Source organism: Vigna unguiculata, chromosome 7, assembly GCF_004118075.2.
Source record: "Vigna unguiculata cultivar IT97K-499-35 chromosome 7, ASM411807v1, whole genome shotgun sequence".
Taxonomy (NCBI): Eukaryota; Viridiplantae; Streptophyta; class Magnoliopsida; order Fabales; family Fabaceae; genus Vigna; species Vigna unguiculata.
The window spans coordinates 27,968,372-27,989,295 of record NC_040285.1 but is presented as its reverse complement, the minus strand read 5'-3'; the positions used below and the strand labels follow the sequence as shown (position 1 = coordinate 27,989,295).

Below are 20,924 nucleotides of genomic sequence, written 5' to 3'. Positions count from 1 at the left end.
ACATGTAATGACGGATCTTGAGTAAAAATTTTGGAGGAACTAGAATAATATAATTTTTTATCATTTGATTGGACCATTAACATAACACTTTAAAGATGACTTTTCTATAAAATAATTAGATATCGTTAGATTGGATTATTAGTATAATGTTTTAAATACTTTAAAAGATGTGAAGAAATATAATTTGACTTGTTTTCATCTTCACTTAGCTTCCCTTTTATTACTCCTACAAAATAAATTCATTATTTTATTCTTCATCGATATGCTTTTTTTTAAATATACTAAAAAATAATTTATCATAATCTAATAAAATATTGAGAGACATAAGTATTAGAAGAAAAATATATTATAATCAAGTCACAATTAAAAATCGGTTATAAAAAAACATATAATACATGATTTTTTTTCTTCTATAATCATAAAAAGTAAGTATACAAAAGGCTCATGAGATAAAAAATAATTTTAATAATTATTAAAGTAATATTTCATCATCAAGTAAGACAAGAGAAAGTTACATTTTTTTTCTTCGAGAAATGAAGGAAACAGATGAGAAATGAGAGCAAACATAATGAGTATGTGTCTAACTTCATTTTTTTCTTCAAAAAAAACATATGATAGTGAGAGATGAGTACAATTTTGTCAAAATTTTAAAAGCCAATGAAAGAAGAAAATAAAAAATATTTTAATAAATGTTTGATTTAATTACTCTTTTGGTTATTGTTTCCAATAATATAAGTTGATCTTCTAGTTCTTTTACTTTTAATTTAGTGGCAATTTGATATTTTTATACGAAAACAGATACTAGAAGACTAATTAAACCTAAATATTTTTTATTTTTTATTATTTATTAATATTAAATATTGCATTTTATAAAATAAATAAAGAGATACAATTTAATTATCATCAAATTCTAAAATATACTATATATAATTTTAAAATTTTCAAAATTTTAAAAATTTAAAAAAATAGATATATAATTTTAGAAAAAATAAAAAATATTTGGAGGGCTAGTCCCTCCCTGCTCCTGTGAGGCTCCGCCTCTGATGACATTAGTACCCTCACAATAGTTTAAAGTCCTCAGTTATTTTGACTTAGTTTGCATTCACTTTATAATTATATTACGAATTTGTCTTAATATTAATCTATGTTACCAACTTTTCAGGATTTTATATTTTAGCATGATGCAATCTGTGTGGGTGGAAAGATGGATAACAATGTTTGTTAAAATCATATTTCAACATAAAAACTATAGAATTTAGGCTTAAATACCTTTTTAGTCCTCATTTTTGTAATGTTTGTTGTGGATGGTCCTCATTTTGACAGAATGTTTAAGATGTTCCTCATTCTTACCGAATGTTTGAAATGGTCCTCATTTTTGCAATTCGTATTTTATTTGGTCCTTTTGTGTAACGCCGTTTAAATCATTAACGGAATATTGTACAAGTGGCACGGTTTGTAGTAGGGAGTGTTACGTGTACTGTATAGGTGTGGTAATTAACGTTAATTTTTCAATTTAGGGGAAATTTTGCAATTAGGGAAATTTTTTCATCTTCATCTTTCTTAAGCTCGGATCTGTAGAGGAAGTAGCTAATACTTATCATTTCATCATTGGATTGCACTTGCGCTCTTTATTTCAATTTTACATATTGGACTTTAAAAGATTACACACAATAACGTGAACCCTATTACTAATTGCAGCCTCTTCTCAGCAACCTTCAATGACTTCTCCAAATCATTAATCTACCTCATTTGTGTTAGGATGATGACATCCTTTTTATCAACACCACCATTTGAAAACATTGCAACCCACATTATTGGAACCACCACTTTGTAAATCAATAAACCAAAAATTAAAACCAATTTATTATTAACATACAAATAAAACAGATATTACCCAAAATTTTCTACCAATATTATTTGGAGTTCTTGTCATTAGGGATGGCAACGGGGCGGGGCGGGTACGGGTATCATGATCCCATCCCCATCCCCATAATAAAAATTCATCCCCATCCCCATCCCCAACCCCAACGGGTATACAACTTTTTACCCATCCCCATCCCCACCGGGTAACGGGTATTTTCTTATACCCATACCCATACCCATTTTTTTATTGTTCCATATATCAATTAAATATTTTTTATAAAAAAAATTTAAAAATCACACCAACGGAATCATGATACTATCAAAATATTCAATATTAAAATAACATACTCTTTTTGATTTTCATGATGTCAAATATTAAGAAAAATATTATAATAGTATAAATCTCAAATTAAAGTATCAAATAACAACTAAATAAAATTCAAATAATTATATAAAAGCTAAAAAATTACACATTACTAAAATTTTATAATAACCAAAATATTTATTAATTTTACAAATGATCAGTGGTTTCATTTGCATTCGATCCACCTACACATAGAAAAAAAATGAAAAATTAGATATGATATAATAATTGAAATTGAAAATTTTAATTACTAGAATATAATGTACCTTCTTCATCAGATTCATTTTCACTCATGAGAACATCTTTTCCTTTTAATTTTTTAACACCTACAAACACCAAATGTAGAATATTAGATGAGAATTCACAAAAAATACTAACAAAAAATATTAATAAATTTGAGTAACTTACCTAGATGGTTTGAGTTCCATATCCAACTTCTTGTACACATCAAAGCCTCTATAGTAATATGATGAAGTCGACTACGGTGAGAAGTTAATATCTGACCACCAGTACTAAAAGCAGATTCAGAAGCTACAGTTGTTATTGGAATAGCTAAAACATCCCTTGCAATTGCTTGAAGGGTTGGAAACTTTAACCCATTTGTTTTCCACCATGATAGGATATCAAATTCTTGTGTAACCGACAAATTATCTTCTTCCAAGTAATAATCCAACTTTGTTTTCATAACTGTAGTTCTAGATTTTTTCTTTTTTGCCATAAACTCTAAAAATTCATTCGCATCATTATCAACATCCTTTCCCAACTCCAATGATGTAGCTCTATAAGAAGAAGTTTCATTCTTTTTTGATTGATATTCCAAAACCAAATCATAGCACATTTGACGAATCCTACTAAGTTTCAGATCAAAATCATTACCATACAATTTATAAAAATAATATTCTAACATGTCCATCTTGTACCTTGGATCTAAAACTGAAGCAATTGTCAATATGTTATATAACAAAAAACAAAGAGAATGAGAAATATGTTATATATATATATATATATATATATATATTATATTATATTATATTACTATGTATATATATATTATATGTGTGGATATCTTATGTTTATATATATATATATATAATTATTTATATATATTATATTATATTATATATTATATTATTATTACTATGTATATATATTATATGTGTGGATATCTTATGTTTATATATATATATATATATATATATATTTTTTTTTATAGATATATATTTATTTTAAGTATATATTATATTATATTATATAATAATATAAATATAATAATATATATTATATTATTATGTATATATATTATATGTATATGCGTAGATATTTTATGTTTATATATATATATATATATATATTTCTTTTAAATTTTTATAAATTTGTAATGTTATAAATTTGTTTATAAAAGATCTCACTAGTTAAATGATTAATTTGTTTTATACGTATATATTATATATATTATATTATATTATTATGTATATATATTATATGTATATTATATTATATTACATGTATATGTGTAAATATATATATATATATATATATATATAAAAGTATATTTTATTTATATGTATATATACTATATTATATTATATTATATTATATTATATTTTATGTGTAAATATATTATTTATTTATATATATTTTTTAGATTATTTAATAAATTATAAATAGTTTAGTAATTTAAGCGGGGACGGGTATTTGGGCGGGTATATATATATCCCCATCCCCATCCCCATCCCCAGTTGAAAATTTCGGGTATTACCCATACCCGTACCCATACCCAGTCAAAGCGGGGATTCCCCGTCAAAACGGGGACGGGTTCGAGTGATACCCACGGGCACGGGTTTATTTGCCATCTCTACTTGTCATCCTCAAAGTTGCCATCTTTCCGCAACTATAAATCGGGGTTAATCCATTTCTCGTTGAACCACTAACAGTGCACGAAGTGATACAACACGATTGTCTCCAACGATTACAACCAGAGGTAAAGGAAGAAGATTGAGACCGTAACATACCTATATAATGAGATTGCAGGAAGAAGAAGATTAACTGGAAAATTGAAATGAAGAGCGCAAATGCAATCCAATGATGAAATGGCAAGTATTAGCTGTTTCCTCTGCAAATAATCCGAGCTTAAGAAAGACGTAGATGAAGAAATTTTCCTAATTGCAAAATTTCCCCTAATACAAACGTGCACTTGTACAATGTTCCGTTAATGATTTAAACGACGTTACAGGAAAGGACTAAATAAAACACGAATTGCGAAAATGATGACTATTTAAAATATTCGGTAAAAATGAGGATCATTTAACATTCTGTAAAGATGAGGACCATCCGCAACAAACACTACGAAAATGAGAACCAAAAATATATTTAAGCCTATAATTTTATTTTATTTAATCATCATGTTTTTATTACATTATTAATATTGTCATAATACATCTAACATAAGCTATTAACTATATACGTTAGATATTAATGCTTAAAATACTCTAATATATTGTTGTGATTTCGTAGAGTTTTGTTTTGAAATTAATTCATTTGACAATAATAAGGAAATGATATATCTCTGTATTATATCTTTTAATAAAAAACTCAGAATAAATACTATGATATAATTTACACGCAATAGTAGTTTAAAAAACATAATTATAATATGCTTGAATAAAAATTTAATTCATGTATCTTCATGTTTTATATATATATATATATATATATATATATATATATATATATATATATATATATATATATATATATATATATATATATATATATATTATTCAGTCGTACGCATCTTCCTAGAAGGTTTCATTTTATTTCGGTAATCAGAACCTATAAAGAGTAGTTAGGATAAATGACTAATTAATTGTTTCTAAAACATAACAACAGTAAATAAATGTTCTTACAAATTAAAATTAATTTATAAACAAATTAAAGGTAAGGTTTTAAAAAAGAAATTAAAAGAATTTGTACAAGTTAATTCGTACATAAATTATAATATTTTTAGAGAAAATCATTTTAAGGTTTTTTCATAGAATTTCTTTTAAAAAAAATTACCTAAACACAGTTAAAATAAATAACTAAAAAAGATTAGAAAAAAAAAGTTAAATATACTGTGTGATGTAAAAATAAATGTAACAGCATCATAGTATTATTATCATTGAGATGGCTATATCACCGTACCTCAGTGTACTTTCATCTCAATAATATCTTAATGTTTATTTAAATCTGAATAGTATGTTTTGTATGTATTTGCATCGGTACAATATAAGTATTTTTTAATTATATTTAATATTTAGTAATGAAAATAAATTTTTTAAAATTAATTAATTTTAAATATTATATTTTAATTAAAATAATAATAATTAAGGTAACAAATAATTAAAAATTTATAAACATATTGACTGTATATGTATATTAATTTGAATTATTATTATTTTTTATAATGGTTAGATATAATTTAAAGTTTTAAATTTGAAATAGATTACACCCAAAAAATCCGGTCCCGACGACCCGGACAGACCTGACAAACAGACGCGCCCGATGACCCGGACGAACATGACAATCTAGACTGCCCGACCCAAAGAGGTCTGACAACCCTTACGGGCCATCCGACTTTGACGGAATAGACCATCCAGACAAGCCCGAAGATCCGGACGGGCATTACAACCGGGACGGGCACTCGACGACTCAGACAGACCCAGCGACTCGGACGAGCCAAATGACCCGGATTTTCCCGACGACAAGGATGGGCAAGACTGTCCGAACGAACAAAACAACCTTAACAAGCTCGATGACCAGTAGATGCCCGACGACCCGAACAGGCATGACAACTTGGACATGCCCGTCCAAAACGTCGGGCACGTCGGGGTAGTTTGGCCCGCACGAGTCGTAACCCCCGTCTGGGTCGTCGCCCTGGTTCAAGTTGTCGTGTCCATTCGGGTCGTCAGGCTCGTCCGTGTCGTCGTGACTATCTTTGTCGTGGTATCGTCCGGGTCATAGGGAGCGTATGGGTCGTCGGGCCTGTCCCGGTTATCGAACCTATAGAGGTCGTCAGGCACATTCTTGTCGTCGGGCCTTGTCTGGTCTTTGGGCTGATCCAGGTTGTCAGGCTCGTCCGTGTCGACGGGACCGTCTGGGTCGTTTAGGTCCACCGGCCCGTCCAGGTTGACAATCCCATGCAAGTCCTCATGCCATTTTGGGTCGTCCGGTCATTCCAGATCGTCAGGCCGAACAATCCCAAACAATCGGACAAGCAAGACGACCCAAATAAGCCAAACAACCCGGACCTGCCCGACGATCTGAACGGGCCCGACAAACCTAACATGCCTGACGATACAGATTAAACAAACAAATTTATTTATAATAAATAATTTAATTTTTTAAATTAATTCAATAATAAAAATAACATATAAAATCATGTAAAATAATATATGTAATAAATGATAATTTTAAATATTTTATGTTAACTTATATTATAAACTTCATATATGTTTATTTCATATATTTTTATAACGTTCAAAAACTTATATTTCATTCAATAAACAATTTTGGATTTGTTATGAATTAATGATTGTCCATTGATTTGATACATTTACTCATATGATTCATTACTCTTTATGGTAGATATTTGTATTAACTAAGTTGATTTGTTTTCTTTATGGATTACATATTGTATCTATAAATAGGACTCTTCCTATCAATAATAACACACACATGAGTTGCTCCCTATTCTATCATTCTCTATTCTCTCTTGTTTCTTCTCTTCTCTATTATTTGTCGTCATTCTCTATGTTATTCGCTTTATTTCATAACACGTTATCAGCACGATGCTCCAATTGAGGACTAGTGGAAGTTTTTTCTCTCCAAGGACAATGCTCTACGTGTCTCAATCCAGGCTTTTTCTAATCCTTTCTCAATTTATAATTTTACCTTATATTCTTCCTCATGTGATAATAATTGTTTGACCTTATCAATTTTCATCTCTGTCTTATTATTTATTTTTATTATGACGATGATTATTATTAATATTATTATTTTGATGATGATTATTATTATTAATATTATTATTTTATGTGTTAGTTCTAAACACGCGAAACGTTGCAAAATTTGGATTTGTGACCCTTGATATTGCAAGGAAAAATTCCTTATATTGGATTTTAAATTTTGAAATACATTTAGATGCAATGGATAATTGGATACCATTAAATCAAGAAATAAAGCATCTAAGCAACTAATTTGCTCATGCGACAAAAATATTGTGAAAAATGATTCACAAATATTATGAATTTATTTCATGCCTATGTATGGCTGGTTGGACAAAACAATAAAGCTTTTGATGAAAAATCATGAGATCCGCCTAATCTGCTCCATTCCCAGAAGTGAATGCAGCAATCAATATTATGAATTTATTTCATGCCTTTGTATGACTGAAAAAAACAATGAGCTTTTGATAGAAAATCATGAAAGTTGTCCAAATTGGTTCTGCTCCATTCCCAGAAGTGAATGCAGCAACATTTTATTTATATTTTCATGATCGTGATCGTGATCGTGATCTTGATTATGGACATGGTTATAAAGAAAATCTCAAAGACACATTTTGTCACCAAAAGTGGCACAATAATGTGAAAAAAAAAGGAAAAGGAAAATGTGAAAATATTGACAAAAAGATGAAAGTATTTATTATCATTACGATGGTAAAGGCCATTTGAGTTGTACTTATTGTATACCAAAGCATCTTACAAATAATGAGAAGAACATAGAAACACATTTTGCTTATGAAGATGATGATTCTGATTATGGCCATATGGATGCTACTCATCTTAATATTGTTATTTCCTTTGCTAAAGCAAATGAAAGCATTGATCACCTAATTGATTATGAGAGTGTTGAAAAAAAAAAATCTCATATTGATATTTATGTTTATATGAAAAACGAATGTTTTGCACTAGTACCAAAAGATATGCGTCTTATTGATAGTACAACAACTTATACAATTCTCAAGAGTAATAAATTTTTCTCTTGTTTGATAATGTGAGACATCGATGTTAGTATTATTTATAGTACTACAAATATATTTGAAGACTCTAAAAGAGCTACTATACTTCTACCAAGAAGTTGAATAGAAACTTATTAAGTTTCAATGATATTTGTCTGAATGGATATTATATTGAGACAAACAATGAAAAAGATATGAAATATCTTTATATCTCTATGATTGAGTTGAAAAAGAAAGTGTATTGGAGAAATTATCAACATTCTCTTATAGTTTGTACTACAAGTTTATTAGTACAATTTAAATGCATGTCATGGTAAACCAGAAGTTTACAAATCAAAATGATTGCCTTGTTTGACATGATCATTTATTATGATGCGAAAAAAAAGGGTTGAAAAACTCATGTGAACACGTTTGAAGCGTGGTAGACCTATTGGTTCCAAAGATAAAAACTCTTGAATGAGAAAGGGGGCTAATATGCAAAATAACCTAATCGAAAAGGTTGAAATCCCAAAAGATTCATTTGACATAATTAATGGTTCGGTTCAAGAAGAACCTCAGGTACCTGAAATGGTTGAAAATGATGAGATCTCAATAAATTATGTCATGAATTATATAATATGGAACCAAAATAAAGTTAACATTGACGAAACTTTTACTTATAACATAGCGATGAATGCTATGAATGACAATGAGGATCAATAAGCAATGATCATTGAAGATTGTCGGCAAAGAAAAGATTGGCCAAAATGAAAATATGCAAAGAAGCATAATTATATTTGTTTGCTAAACGAAAGGTTTTTGAACATATAGTTCGCACACCTGAAGTTATGAAACCCGTTGGGTACATATGAATTTTTGCGCAAAAATCAAATTAAGAATGATGAAATTGTTAGATACAAAGCACAATTGGTTGCTCAAGGTTGTTCACAAAACCTTGTATTGATTTGTGAAAAAACATATTCACTAGTATTGGATGCAACAACATTGCAATATTCGATTATCCTAGTTGCACAACAAGGTTTGCATTTACATCTAATGGATGATGTTACAACCTATTCGTACGATTCTTTTGAGAATCATATTTATATGAAAATCCCTGAAGGATTTTATTTGCCCAACAAGACAAATTCTTAAGAGGGTTATTCAATAAAATTGAACATGCTCTTTTATTGATTAAAGAAATCAAGACGTGTGTGGCATAACCGTCTTATTGAGTACTTATTAAAAGAAGGATATAAAAAATGATCCTATTTGGTCTTGTATTTATATGAAAAGATCCAAATAATGAATTTGCTATAATTATTGTTTATGTAGATGACATAAACGTCGTTGAAACTACTAATAAAGCTCACAAGGCAATTGAAAGAATTTGAGATGAATGATCTTTGAAGGGTAAAATCTTGTTTGAAATTAGAAATCGAGTATTTAAATAAAAGTATTTTTATACGTCAAGAGGCTTATATGATTAAGGTGCTTAAAATGTTCTAAATGGACAAGTCATGTTCATTATGCACTCCAATAGTTGTGAGGTCGTTAGATGTTGATAAAGACTCTTCTTAGACCTCAAGAAAATGATGAAAATCTTTTTGGTTTAGAAGCACCATATCTTAGTGTCATAGAAACACTAATGTATCTTGCGAATTATACTCGATCTAATATTGCATTTGCTATAAATTTGTTAAGCAAGATATAGTTCTTCAACTACAAGAAGAAAATGGTTTGGAGTAAAACATATACTTCGTTACTTTAAGGGTACTACGAATATATTCCATCCAAATGATTCAAATTCAGACCAATGGGTTATGGATATGCATGTTATTTTACATATTCTTACAATGTCACAATGGTTGATCACAAACAAGATGTTTGTTCAAATGTGGTAGCACAATGGTTTCATTAAGGTATATGAAACAAACCATAGTCGGGTCGTTCCGGGTCGTCAGGCCGAACAATCCCAAACAACTGGACAAATAAGCCGAACAACCCGGACCTGCCTGACGACCCAAACGGGCATGACAAACCTAACATACCTGACGATAAAGATAGGCCTAACGACCCAGATGGTCCCGACAACCCGAACGGGCCCGACGACCAGGTCGGTCTTGATGACCTGGATGACCCGACGAACTAGACGACCCAAATGGACCCGACAACCCACATGGCCTGACGACCTAGACAGGCCCGACGACATGAACACGCCCGACGACCCTGACAAGCTCGTCGACTTGGTCGGATTAGACCATCCGGACAGGCTGATTATCCGGACCGGCATGACGACCCAGACAGGCACGATGACTCAGATGGGCAGGATGACACATACAGACCAAATGTCCAAAACGGACCAGACCACTCAGACGAGCTCGGTGACCCAGATGAGCCCGACGATACGGACAGACAAGACTTTTCGGACGAGCACAACAACCCTAAGGGGCCCAATGACGAATAGGGGCCTAACGACCCGAACAAGCCTGAGAACTTGGGCGGGCTCGTCCAAATCGTCAAGAACGTTGGGGTAGTTTAGCACGCATGAGTCGTAAGGCCCATAGAGTCGTCGGGCCCGTTCTGGTTGTCGTGTCATGCCTGATAAGGGATTCAAGAATCCACTCCTAAAGGTGTAACTTCTCCTCATAAAATCCTCTTAATACATCCATAAAACCCGGTCCCGACGACCCAGACGGTCCTGACAAACCAGACGGGTCCGACGACCCGGACGGACATGATTACCTAGACGACCTGACGACCCAGGGTGGCCTGACAACCTAGAGAGGCTTGACGACCCTTACGGGCAACCTGACTTTGACGAACTAGACCATCCAGACAGGCCCAAAGATCCGGACGGGCATGACAACCCGGACGGGCACGATGACCTGGATGTGCCCGACGACACGTCGGGCAAGTCTAACCGAACGGAAAAAACAACCTTAAGAGGCTCTCTGACTAATAGGAGACTAACGACCCGAACGAGCATAAAAATTTGGACAAGCCCGTCCAAACTATCGTGCACGTCGGGGTAGTTTGGCTTGTACGGCTTGTGACGCCCGCCTGGGTAGTCGCGTTGGTCCACGTCGTCGTGTCCATTCGGGTCGTCAGGCTCGTCTGTGTCGTCGCGATTGTCCTCGTCATCGGAAGCGTTCGGGTCACCGGGAGAGCCTGGATCGTCGGGCCTGTCCCGGTCATTGAGCCTAAGCAGGTTGTCGGGCACGTTCTTGTCGTCGGATGCTGTCCAGTCTTCGAGCTGTTTTGCGTTGTCATGCTCATCAGTGTCGACGGGCCCATCTAGGTCGTTAAGGTTCACCGGCCTGTCCAGGTTGACGGTCTCATGCAGGTTGTCAGGCCCTTTTGGGATGTCAGGCTGTTCTGTGTCGTCAGGCCGGACAAGCCCGACGAACCGAACAAGCAAGACGACCCAAATATGTCGACCAACCCGAACCTGCCCGACAAACCTAACAGGCCTGATGATACAGATAGGCCCAACGACCCAGATGGTTCGGACGACTCGAATGGGCCCAATGACCTGGTCGGTTCCGATGACCTGGACGAGACCAGTGAATCAGACGACCTAGATGGACCCGACAACCCACTTAGCCCAACAACCTAGACAGGCCTGACGACATGGACACGCCCGATGTTCCTAACGGGCTCGCCAACTTGGACGGATTAGACCATCTGGAAAGGCCCGATTATCCGGATCGACATGACGACCCTAACGGGCACAACGATCCAAATGGGCAAGACGACCCGAACGGACCAAACGACTCAAACGAGCCCGGTGACCCAGAGTAGGCCAACGATACAGACGGACAAGACTTTCTGGACGGGCACAAAAACCCTAACAGGCCCAATGACCTGTAGGAGCCTGATTCCCCAAACGGGCATGACAACTTGGATAGGCCCGTCCAAATCGTTAGGAACATCGGCGTAGTTTAGCTCGTATCGGTCGTATGGCCCATCGCGTATGTAAGGCCCGTCCAAGTCGTCGTGTCTATTGGGTCGTCAGGCTCGTCTGTGTCGGTGCGACCGTTCTGGTCGTCAGGAGCATTCAGGTCGTCGGGAGCATTCGGGTCGTCAGGTCTATCGAGGTCGTCGGGCACGTTCTGGTCGTCGTGCCTCGCCCGATTAGGGTTTCAAGAATCCACTCCTAAAGGCGTAACTTCTCCTCATAGAATCCTCTTAATACACCCATAAAACCCAGTCCTGACGACCCGGACGGTCCTGACAAATCAGACGCGCTCGATGACCCGAACAGACATGACAACCTAGACAGCCCAACGACCTAGAGAGGCCTGACAACCCTTACGGGTCAACCGACATTGATAGAATACACCATCTAGACAGGCCCGAAGATCCAGACGGGCATGACTACCGGAACGGGCACGACCACTTAGGCAGCCTCGAAGACTTGGACAGACCCGGCGACTCGGACGAGCCAATTAACCCAGATGCGCCCGACGACACGGACCGGTAAGACTATTTGAACGGACAAAACAACCCTAACGGGCTCGATGACCAGTAAGAGCTCGATGACCAGTAAGAGCCTGACGACACGAACGAGCATGACAACTTGGAAAGGCCCGTCTAAAGTGCCAGCTACGTCGGGGTAGTTTGGCCCGTACGGGTCGTAACGCCCGTCTGGGTCGTCGCCGTGGTCCAAGTCATCGTGTCCATTCGGGTCGTCAGCTCGTCCTTGACGTCGCGACTGTCCTCGTCGTAGGAGCATTCGGGTCATCAGGAGCGTATGGGTCGTCAGGCCTGTCCCGTATGTCAGGCACGTTCTTGCCGTCGTGCCTTGTCTGGTCTTCGGGCTTATCCGGGTTGTCAGACTCGTTAATGTCGACGAGACCGCCTGGGTCGTTCAAGTCCACTGGCCCGTCCAAGTTGACAGTCCCATGTAGGTCCTCAGGCCCTTTTGGGTCGTCGGGTCGTTCCGGGTCGTCAGGCCGAACAATCCCAAACAACCGGACAAGCAAGACGACCCAAATAAGCCAAACAAACAGGACCTGTCCGACGACCCGAACGGGCATGACAAACCTAACATACCTGACGATAAAGATAGGCCTAACGACCCAAATGGTCCCGACGACCCGAACAGGCCCGACGATCTGGTCGGTCCCGAGGACCTGGATGACCCGACGAACCAGACGACCCAAATGGACCCGACAACCCACATGGCCTCACGACCTAGACAGGCCCGACGACATCGACACGCCCGACGACTTTGACGGGCTCGTCGACTTAGACGGATTAGACCATCCAGACAGCCTGATTATCCGGACCAGCATGACAACCCTGACAGGCACGATGACCCAGATGGGCAGGATGACACATACAGACCAAATGTTCGAAACGGACTAGACCACGGAGACGAGCCTGGTGACCCGGATGAGCCTGACGATACAGACGAACAAAACTTTTTGTACGGGCACAACAACCCTAAGGGGCCCAATGACCAATAGGGGCCTAACGACCCGAACAGGCATGACAACTTGGGCGGGCCCGTCCAAATCGTCAAGAACGTCTGGGTAGTTTAGCCAATATGAGTCGTAAGGCCCATCGCGGTCGTCGGGCCCGTTCTGGTTGTCGTGTCGTGCCTGATAAGGGATTCAAGAATCCACTCCTAAGGTCGTAACTTCTCCTTATAGAATCCTCTTAATACATCCATAAAACCCGGTCCCGATGACCCAGACAGTCCTGACAAACCAGACGGGTCTGACGACCCGGACGGACATGACAACCTAGACGGCCCGAAGACCCAGAGTGGCCTGACGACCTAGAGAGGCCTGATGACCCTTACGGGCCAGCAGACTTTGACGGACCAAACCATCCAGAAAGGCCCAAAGATCCGGACGGGCATGACGACCTGGACGGGCACGATGACCTGGATGTGCCCAACGACAAGTACGGGCAAGTCTAACCGAAGGGAAAAAAAAACCTTAATAGGCTCTATGACAAATAGGAGACTGACGACCCGAACGGGCATGATATTTTGGACAATCCCGTCCAAACCGTTAGGCATGTCGGGGTAGTTTGCCCTGTACGGGTTGTGAAGCCTGCCTAGGTCGTCGTGCTGGTCCAAGTCGTCATGTCCATTCGGGTCGTCAGGCTCGTCTGTGTCGTCGCGACTGTCCTACGAACCGAATAACCTGGACCTGCCTGACAAACCTAACTTGCCTGATGATACAGATAGGCCCAACGATGCAGATGGTCCCGACGACTCAAACGACCCAATGACCCGGTCGGTCCCGACGACCTAGATGAGCCCGATGAACCAGACGACCCAAATGGACCCGACAACCCACATGGCCCGACGACATGGACACGCCCGACGACCCTGATGGGCAGGCCGACTAGGACGGATTAGACCATCCAGACTGGCATGACAACCCAGATGGGCAGGATAACACGAACAGACCTAACGTCCGAAACAAACCAGACCAATCAAACGAGCCCGGTGACCCGGATCAGCACGACGATACGGACAAACAAGACTTTTCGGCTGAGCAAAACAACCCTAAGGGGACCAATGACCAATAGGGGTCTAACGACCCGAACAAACCTGACAACTTAAACGGGCTCGTCCAAATTGTCAAAAACGTCGGGGTAGTTGAGCCCATACGAGTCGTAAGGCCCGTCGCGGTTGTCGGGCCCATTCTTGTTGTCGTGCCGCGTAAGATTAGGGTTTTAAGAATCCACTGCTAAAGGCGTAACTTCTCCTCATAGAATCCTCTTAATACATCCATAAAACCCGGTCTCGACGACCCAAACATTTCTGACAAACGAGACGAGCCCGACGACCTGGACGAACATGATAACCTAGACGGCCCGACGACCTAGAGAGGCCTGATGACCCAGAGAGGCCTAACGACGTAGAGATGCCTGGGTCGTCGCGCTGGTCCAAGTCGTCGTGTCCATTCGGGTCGTCAGGCTCGTCCGTGTCGTCGTGACTATCCTCGTCATCGGAAGCGTCCGGGTCACCGGGAGAGCCTGGATCGTTGGGCCTGTCCCGGTCGTCGAGCCTATCCAGGTTGTCGGGCACGTTCTTGTCGTCAAAAACTGTCCAATCTTTGAGTTGTTATGTGTTGTCAGGCTCATCAGTGTCGAGGGGCCCATCTGGATCGTTTAGGTTCACCGGCCCGTCCAAGTTGACGGTCTCATGCAGGTTGTCAGGCCCTTCTTGGACGTCGGGTCGTTCTGTGTTGTCTGGCCGGACAAGCCCCACGAACCAAACAAGCTAGACGACCTAAATACGCCGAACAACCTGGACTTACCCGACAAACCTAACATGCCTGATGATATAGATAGGCCCAATGACCCAGATGGTCCCGACGACTCGAACGAGCCAATGACCCGGTCGGTCCCGACGACCTGGATGAGCCCGACGAACCAGACGACCCAAATGGACCCAACAACCCACATGGCCCGACGATCTAGACAGGTTCGACGACGTGGACATGCGCGACGACCTTGAGGTGCTCGCCGACTTGGACGGATTACACCATCTGGACAGGCTCGATTACAAGGACCGACATAACGACCCTAACGAACACGACGACCCAAATGGGCAGGACGACCCAAACGGATCAAATGAACCAAACGTACCAGACCACTAAGACGACCCTGGTGACCAGGATGAGCCCGACGATACAGACGAACAAGACTTTCCGGACGGGCACAATAACCCTAACGACCCAAATGATAAGTAGGGGCATAACGACCCAAACGGGCCTGACAACTTGGGCAGGCCCGTCCTAATCGTTGGAAACGTCGAGCTCGTCTAAGTTGAAGTGTCCGTTTTGGTCGTCAGCCTCGACCAAGTCGTCGCGACAGTCCTGGTCATCAAGAGCGTTCGGGTCGTCGGGTCTATCCAGGTGACCAGGATGAGCCCGACAATACAGACGAACAAGACTTTCCGGACGGGCACAATAACCCTAACGACCCAAATGATAAGTAGGGGCATAACGACCCGAACGGGCCTGACAACTTGGGCAGGCCTGTCCTAATCGTTGGAAACGTCGGGCCCGTCTAAGTTGAAGTGTCCGTTTTGGTCGTCAACCTCGACCAAGTCGTTGCGACAGTCCTGGTCATCAGGAGCGTTCGGGTCGTCGGGTCTATTCAGGTCGTCGGGCCCGTTCTAGTCGTCGTGCCCTGCCCGATTAAGGTTTCAAGAATCCACTCCGAAAGGCTTAACTTGTCCTCACAGAATCCTATTAACACATTCAAAAAACACGGTCCCGACGACCCTGACAGGCCTAACAAACAGACGCGCCCGACGACCTGGACGGACATGACAATCTAGACTGCCTGACAACCCAGAGAGGCCTGACAACCCTTACGGGCCAGCTGACTTTGACGGAACAGACCATCCAGACAAGCCCGAAGATCCGGGCGGGCATGACGACCGGGACGGGCACGACGAGCCGGACGACCTCGACGACTTGGACAGACCCAGCGACTCAGACGAGCAATATGACCCGGATTTGCCCGACGACAAGGACGAGCAAGACTGTCCGAACGAACAAATTAACCCTAACAGGCTCGATGACTAGTAGGTGCTCGACGACCCGAACAGGCATGACAACTTGGACAAACCCGTCCAAAACGTCGGGCACGTCGGGGGTAGTTTGGCTCGTACGGGTCGTAACCCCCGTTTGGGTCGTCGTTGTGGTTCAAGTCGTCGTGTTCATTTGGGTCGTCGGGCCTTTTCTGGTCTTCGGGCTGATCCAGGTTGTCAGGCTCGTCCGTGTCGACGGGACCATCTGGGTCGTTAAGGTCCACCGGCACGTCTAGGTTGACGGTCCCATGCAAATCCTCAGGCCATTTTGGGTCGTTCGGTCATTCCGGATCGTCAGGCCGAACAATCCCGAACAATCGTACAAGCAAGACGACCCAAATAAGCCAAACAACCCGGACCTGCCTGACGATCCGAACGGGTCCGACAAACCTAACATGCCTGACGATACAAAGAGGCCCAACGACCCAGATGTTCCCGCCGACTTGAACGAGCCCAACGACCTAGTCGGTCCCGACGACCAGGACGATCCCGACAAACCAGATGACCCAGATGGACCCAACAACCCACCTTAGCCCGATGACCAAGACAAGCCCGACGACACGGACACACACGACCACCCTGACAGGCTCGCCGACTTGGACGAATTAGACCATCCGAACCGGCATGACGACCCTGACAAACACGACGACCCAAATGGGCAGGATGACACGAACAAACCAAACGTCCGAAACGGACCAGACCACTCAGACGAGCCCGGTGACCCGGATGAGCCCGATGATACGGATGGACAAGACTTTTCGGACGGGCACAACAACCCTAAGGGGCCCAATGACCAATAGGGGCATAACGACCCGAACGGGCCTGACAACTTGGGCAGGCCCATCCTAATCGTTGGGAACGTTAGGGTAGTTTAGCCCGTACGAGTCATAAGGCCCATCGCAGTCGTCGGGCCCTTCCAAGTGTTTGTGTCCATTTGGGTCGTCAGCGTTGTCCATGTCGTCGCGACAGTCCTGGTCATCAGGAGCGTCTGGGTTGTCAGGAGCGTTCGGGTAGTCGGGTCTATCCAGATCGTCGGGCCCATTCTGGTCATGTTCATTATGCACTCCAATAGTTGTGAGGTCGTTAGATGTTGATAAAGACTCTTCTTAGACCTCAAGAAAATGATGAAAATCTTTTTGGTCTAGAAGCACCATATCTTAGTGTCATAGAAACACTAATGTATCTTGCGAATTATACTCGATCTAATATTGCATTTGCTATAAATTTGTTAAGCAAGATATAGTTCTTCAACTACAAGAAGAAAATGGTTTGGAGTAAAACATATACTTCGTTACTTTAAGGGTACTACGAATATATTCCATCCAAATGATTCAAATTTAGACCAATGGGTTATGGATATGCATGTTATTTTACATATTCTTACAATGTCACAATGGTTGATCACAAACAAGATGTTTGTTCAAATGTGGTAGCACAATGGTTTCATTAAGGTATATGAAACAAACCATAGTAGCAACATCGTCTAATCATACAAAATTACGAGGAAAGTTGTGAATATGTTTGGTTAAGGTTTATAATTTAACATGTGCAAGAAACTTGTGACTATCCCCGAGAAAGATGGAATCAACAACCATATATGAAGACAATAGTATATTGTTCAATTGAAAGGATGATATAGATATTCAAAAATTCGTTCATCTGAAAATATGACAAGTCTATTTGTAAAGTTTTTGCCAAGAAAAACTTTTGAGCAAATGACAAACAAATTCGGACTCTGTCACCTTAATGATGTAAGTTTACATGAGGGGGAGAAATAGAATATGTGATAAACAATATTGTATTAAAGAATACAGAATGTTGTACTCTTTTTCCTTCACTAGGTTTTTTTATCCCAAAGGGTTTTTCCTAGTAAGGTTTTAACGAGGCACATTCTTTATCAATGGACACTCAAGGGGGAGTGTTATGAATTAATGATTGTCTATTGATTTGATACATTTACTCATATGATTCATTACTCTTTATGGTAGATATTTGTATTAACTAAGTTGATTTGTTTCCTTTATGGATTACATATTGTATCTATAAATAGGACTCTTCCTATCAATAATAACACACACATGAGTTGCTCCCTATTCTATCATTCTCTATTCTCTCTTGTTTCTTCTCTTCTCTATTATTTGTCGTTATTCTCTATCTTATTCGCTTTATTTCATAACAGAATTTAGATTTTAGAAAACAAAAATAAGTAACAATTAAATATAAGAATAATTATATTGGATAAGTGTTATCATGTATCCATCTTTCAGATATTTTCAAATATTTATTTGTATATCGAGTTGTATGAGTTACATTTCCATTTTTATCAAAGATAAATATTTTTAATTATTTCTTTTCTTTTTCACTCCATGAGCAATATCTTATTGTTGACAGTTGTAAAAGATAAACGTAATTAACCTTAAATCTTATATATTGTCCTAAAAGCAAAAACATACAAATATTAAAAATTGTCTTAGATCACATATATTGTCACAATAAAACATAGAAATATCAAAAATTGTCTTCTTTCAAATTTAAAAGATTTTTATAATTACTAGAAAGCAAATTCATTTTTGAAATAAATATATTTGATATTATCATTTTTTTTTCTGTGACGACAATAACAAAAATAACTTTATTCAAATCGTTAACTTTTAATCTTATATAGTGCATCAATAAAATTAATTTTATAAAAATATATTTCAAATCTAGTATAAATATTTTATTTTTATAAAATTAAGTAATAACAAATTATTAATTTTATATTAAAAATACATTTAAGTTATTTGTATAATTTTCCAATAACATACACTTTATAATATAATTATTTTAAATAAGAAATAATAATTGTGTCTAACAAAATAAATAAATCAGATAAATGTTCATAATCTCGCAAGTTCTGAGAATAATTAATAAAATATTTTACTTCAACTCAAACAAAACTAAATTTTATGATATATATATATATATATATATTATAAAATAAAATATTAAAACTAATTTTAACAAATTTAATGACAATTATTTCAAGATTATAATAAATCAATGTTATAATAAATCGCTGAATAACATATTGAATTAATGTAAAAATTAAAAATTTTAATAATGATTACGAAAGAAGTAGCATACTAAATTTTTATATAAAGAAATAATTAATTTTTGAAAAATAAAAAGTTAATCTTTTATTTATTTATATTAATAAATATTATTATTTATCATTGTAGAGTCTAAATATAAAATAACTAGTCACTATTGAATTCTGTCTGGTGATGTGAATTTAAAAATAATGTTATAACAGAACACATATCTAGTTTTTTTGAAATCTGGAAAGTAACTAATATAAAAAATGAATTTTTAAAATTTTTGGTAAAACTGACAAAGTTATTAAATGAAATAAATATTATTTTTTTTATAAAAGTTATAAAAGTAAAGTAATAAAATTTTAGGATTTATTTTATCAAAAATAATTATTTATTAAGTATCATTTTCCCCGGTATAAAATTCATGGATGAGGTGAGAAGTAGTTATCTGAACATCAAATTTAGGTTTTTTTATTTTTTATTTTTTATTTTAGAGTTATTTTTAAGTTAAATTTGTAAAAATGATCAGGTTTGATTTTTTCTTTTTTAAATAGAAACAAGTTTGTTAGGTGAGGACAACAATACAGTTGAAATCGTCTTCTATCGATTTCTGTCAATTGTTTATGCGAAAAATAAGATATCTTCCTAGATAATGATTTTACTCTTCCTTCTTATGCAATACTACACTGCTTTTTCCTCGAACCCCATTTTAAATCAGTGACATCTTTACAAGTTTCTACTATCTGTTTCCCAAGATTTTTCTGATTTTGCATTTATTTGGTCACCAAATGTCTCGATTTCTTCTAATCTAGAGTCTGTTACACTTAAACTCAAGTCATCAAACGAGTCGTCATACTCATCTTCATATTCAATAGTGTAAAATCATAGGAGCAGTTTTTCATGTATCTTTCTCATCCTTGTTATCCAGAATATTGCGATAAGCCAAATCAGCCCTAAATTTCTTTATTAAAAAAATAATGAAAAGTGAAATCGTCGTATGAGAGGACGACTTTACTTTTTACATGAAAAAAACAAAAACCGACCTTTCTGAGACAATTTTGTATTTTAGGGTCT

At 38.1% G+C, this 20,924-nt stretch overlaps 1 protein-coding gene across 1 annotated transcript; it reads left to right on the top strand.

Annotated features, from left to right (window-relative positions):
• Window positions 1-6,236: 6,236 nt before the first annotated feature.
• LOC114191358 (sporozoite surface protein 2-like) lies at window positions 6,237-10,671 on the top strand. Its single transcript, XM_028080528.1, has 4 exons — window positions 6,237-6,393; window positions 9,540-9,580; window positions 10,147-10,320; window positions 10,477-10,671. Exons 1-4 carry the CDS (start codon window positions 6,237-6,239, stop codon window positions 10,669-10,671), a joined length of 567 nt encoding a protein of 188 aa, XP_027936329.1.
• The last annotated feature ends 10,253 nt before the right edge of the window (window positions 10,672-20,924 follow it).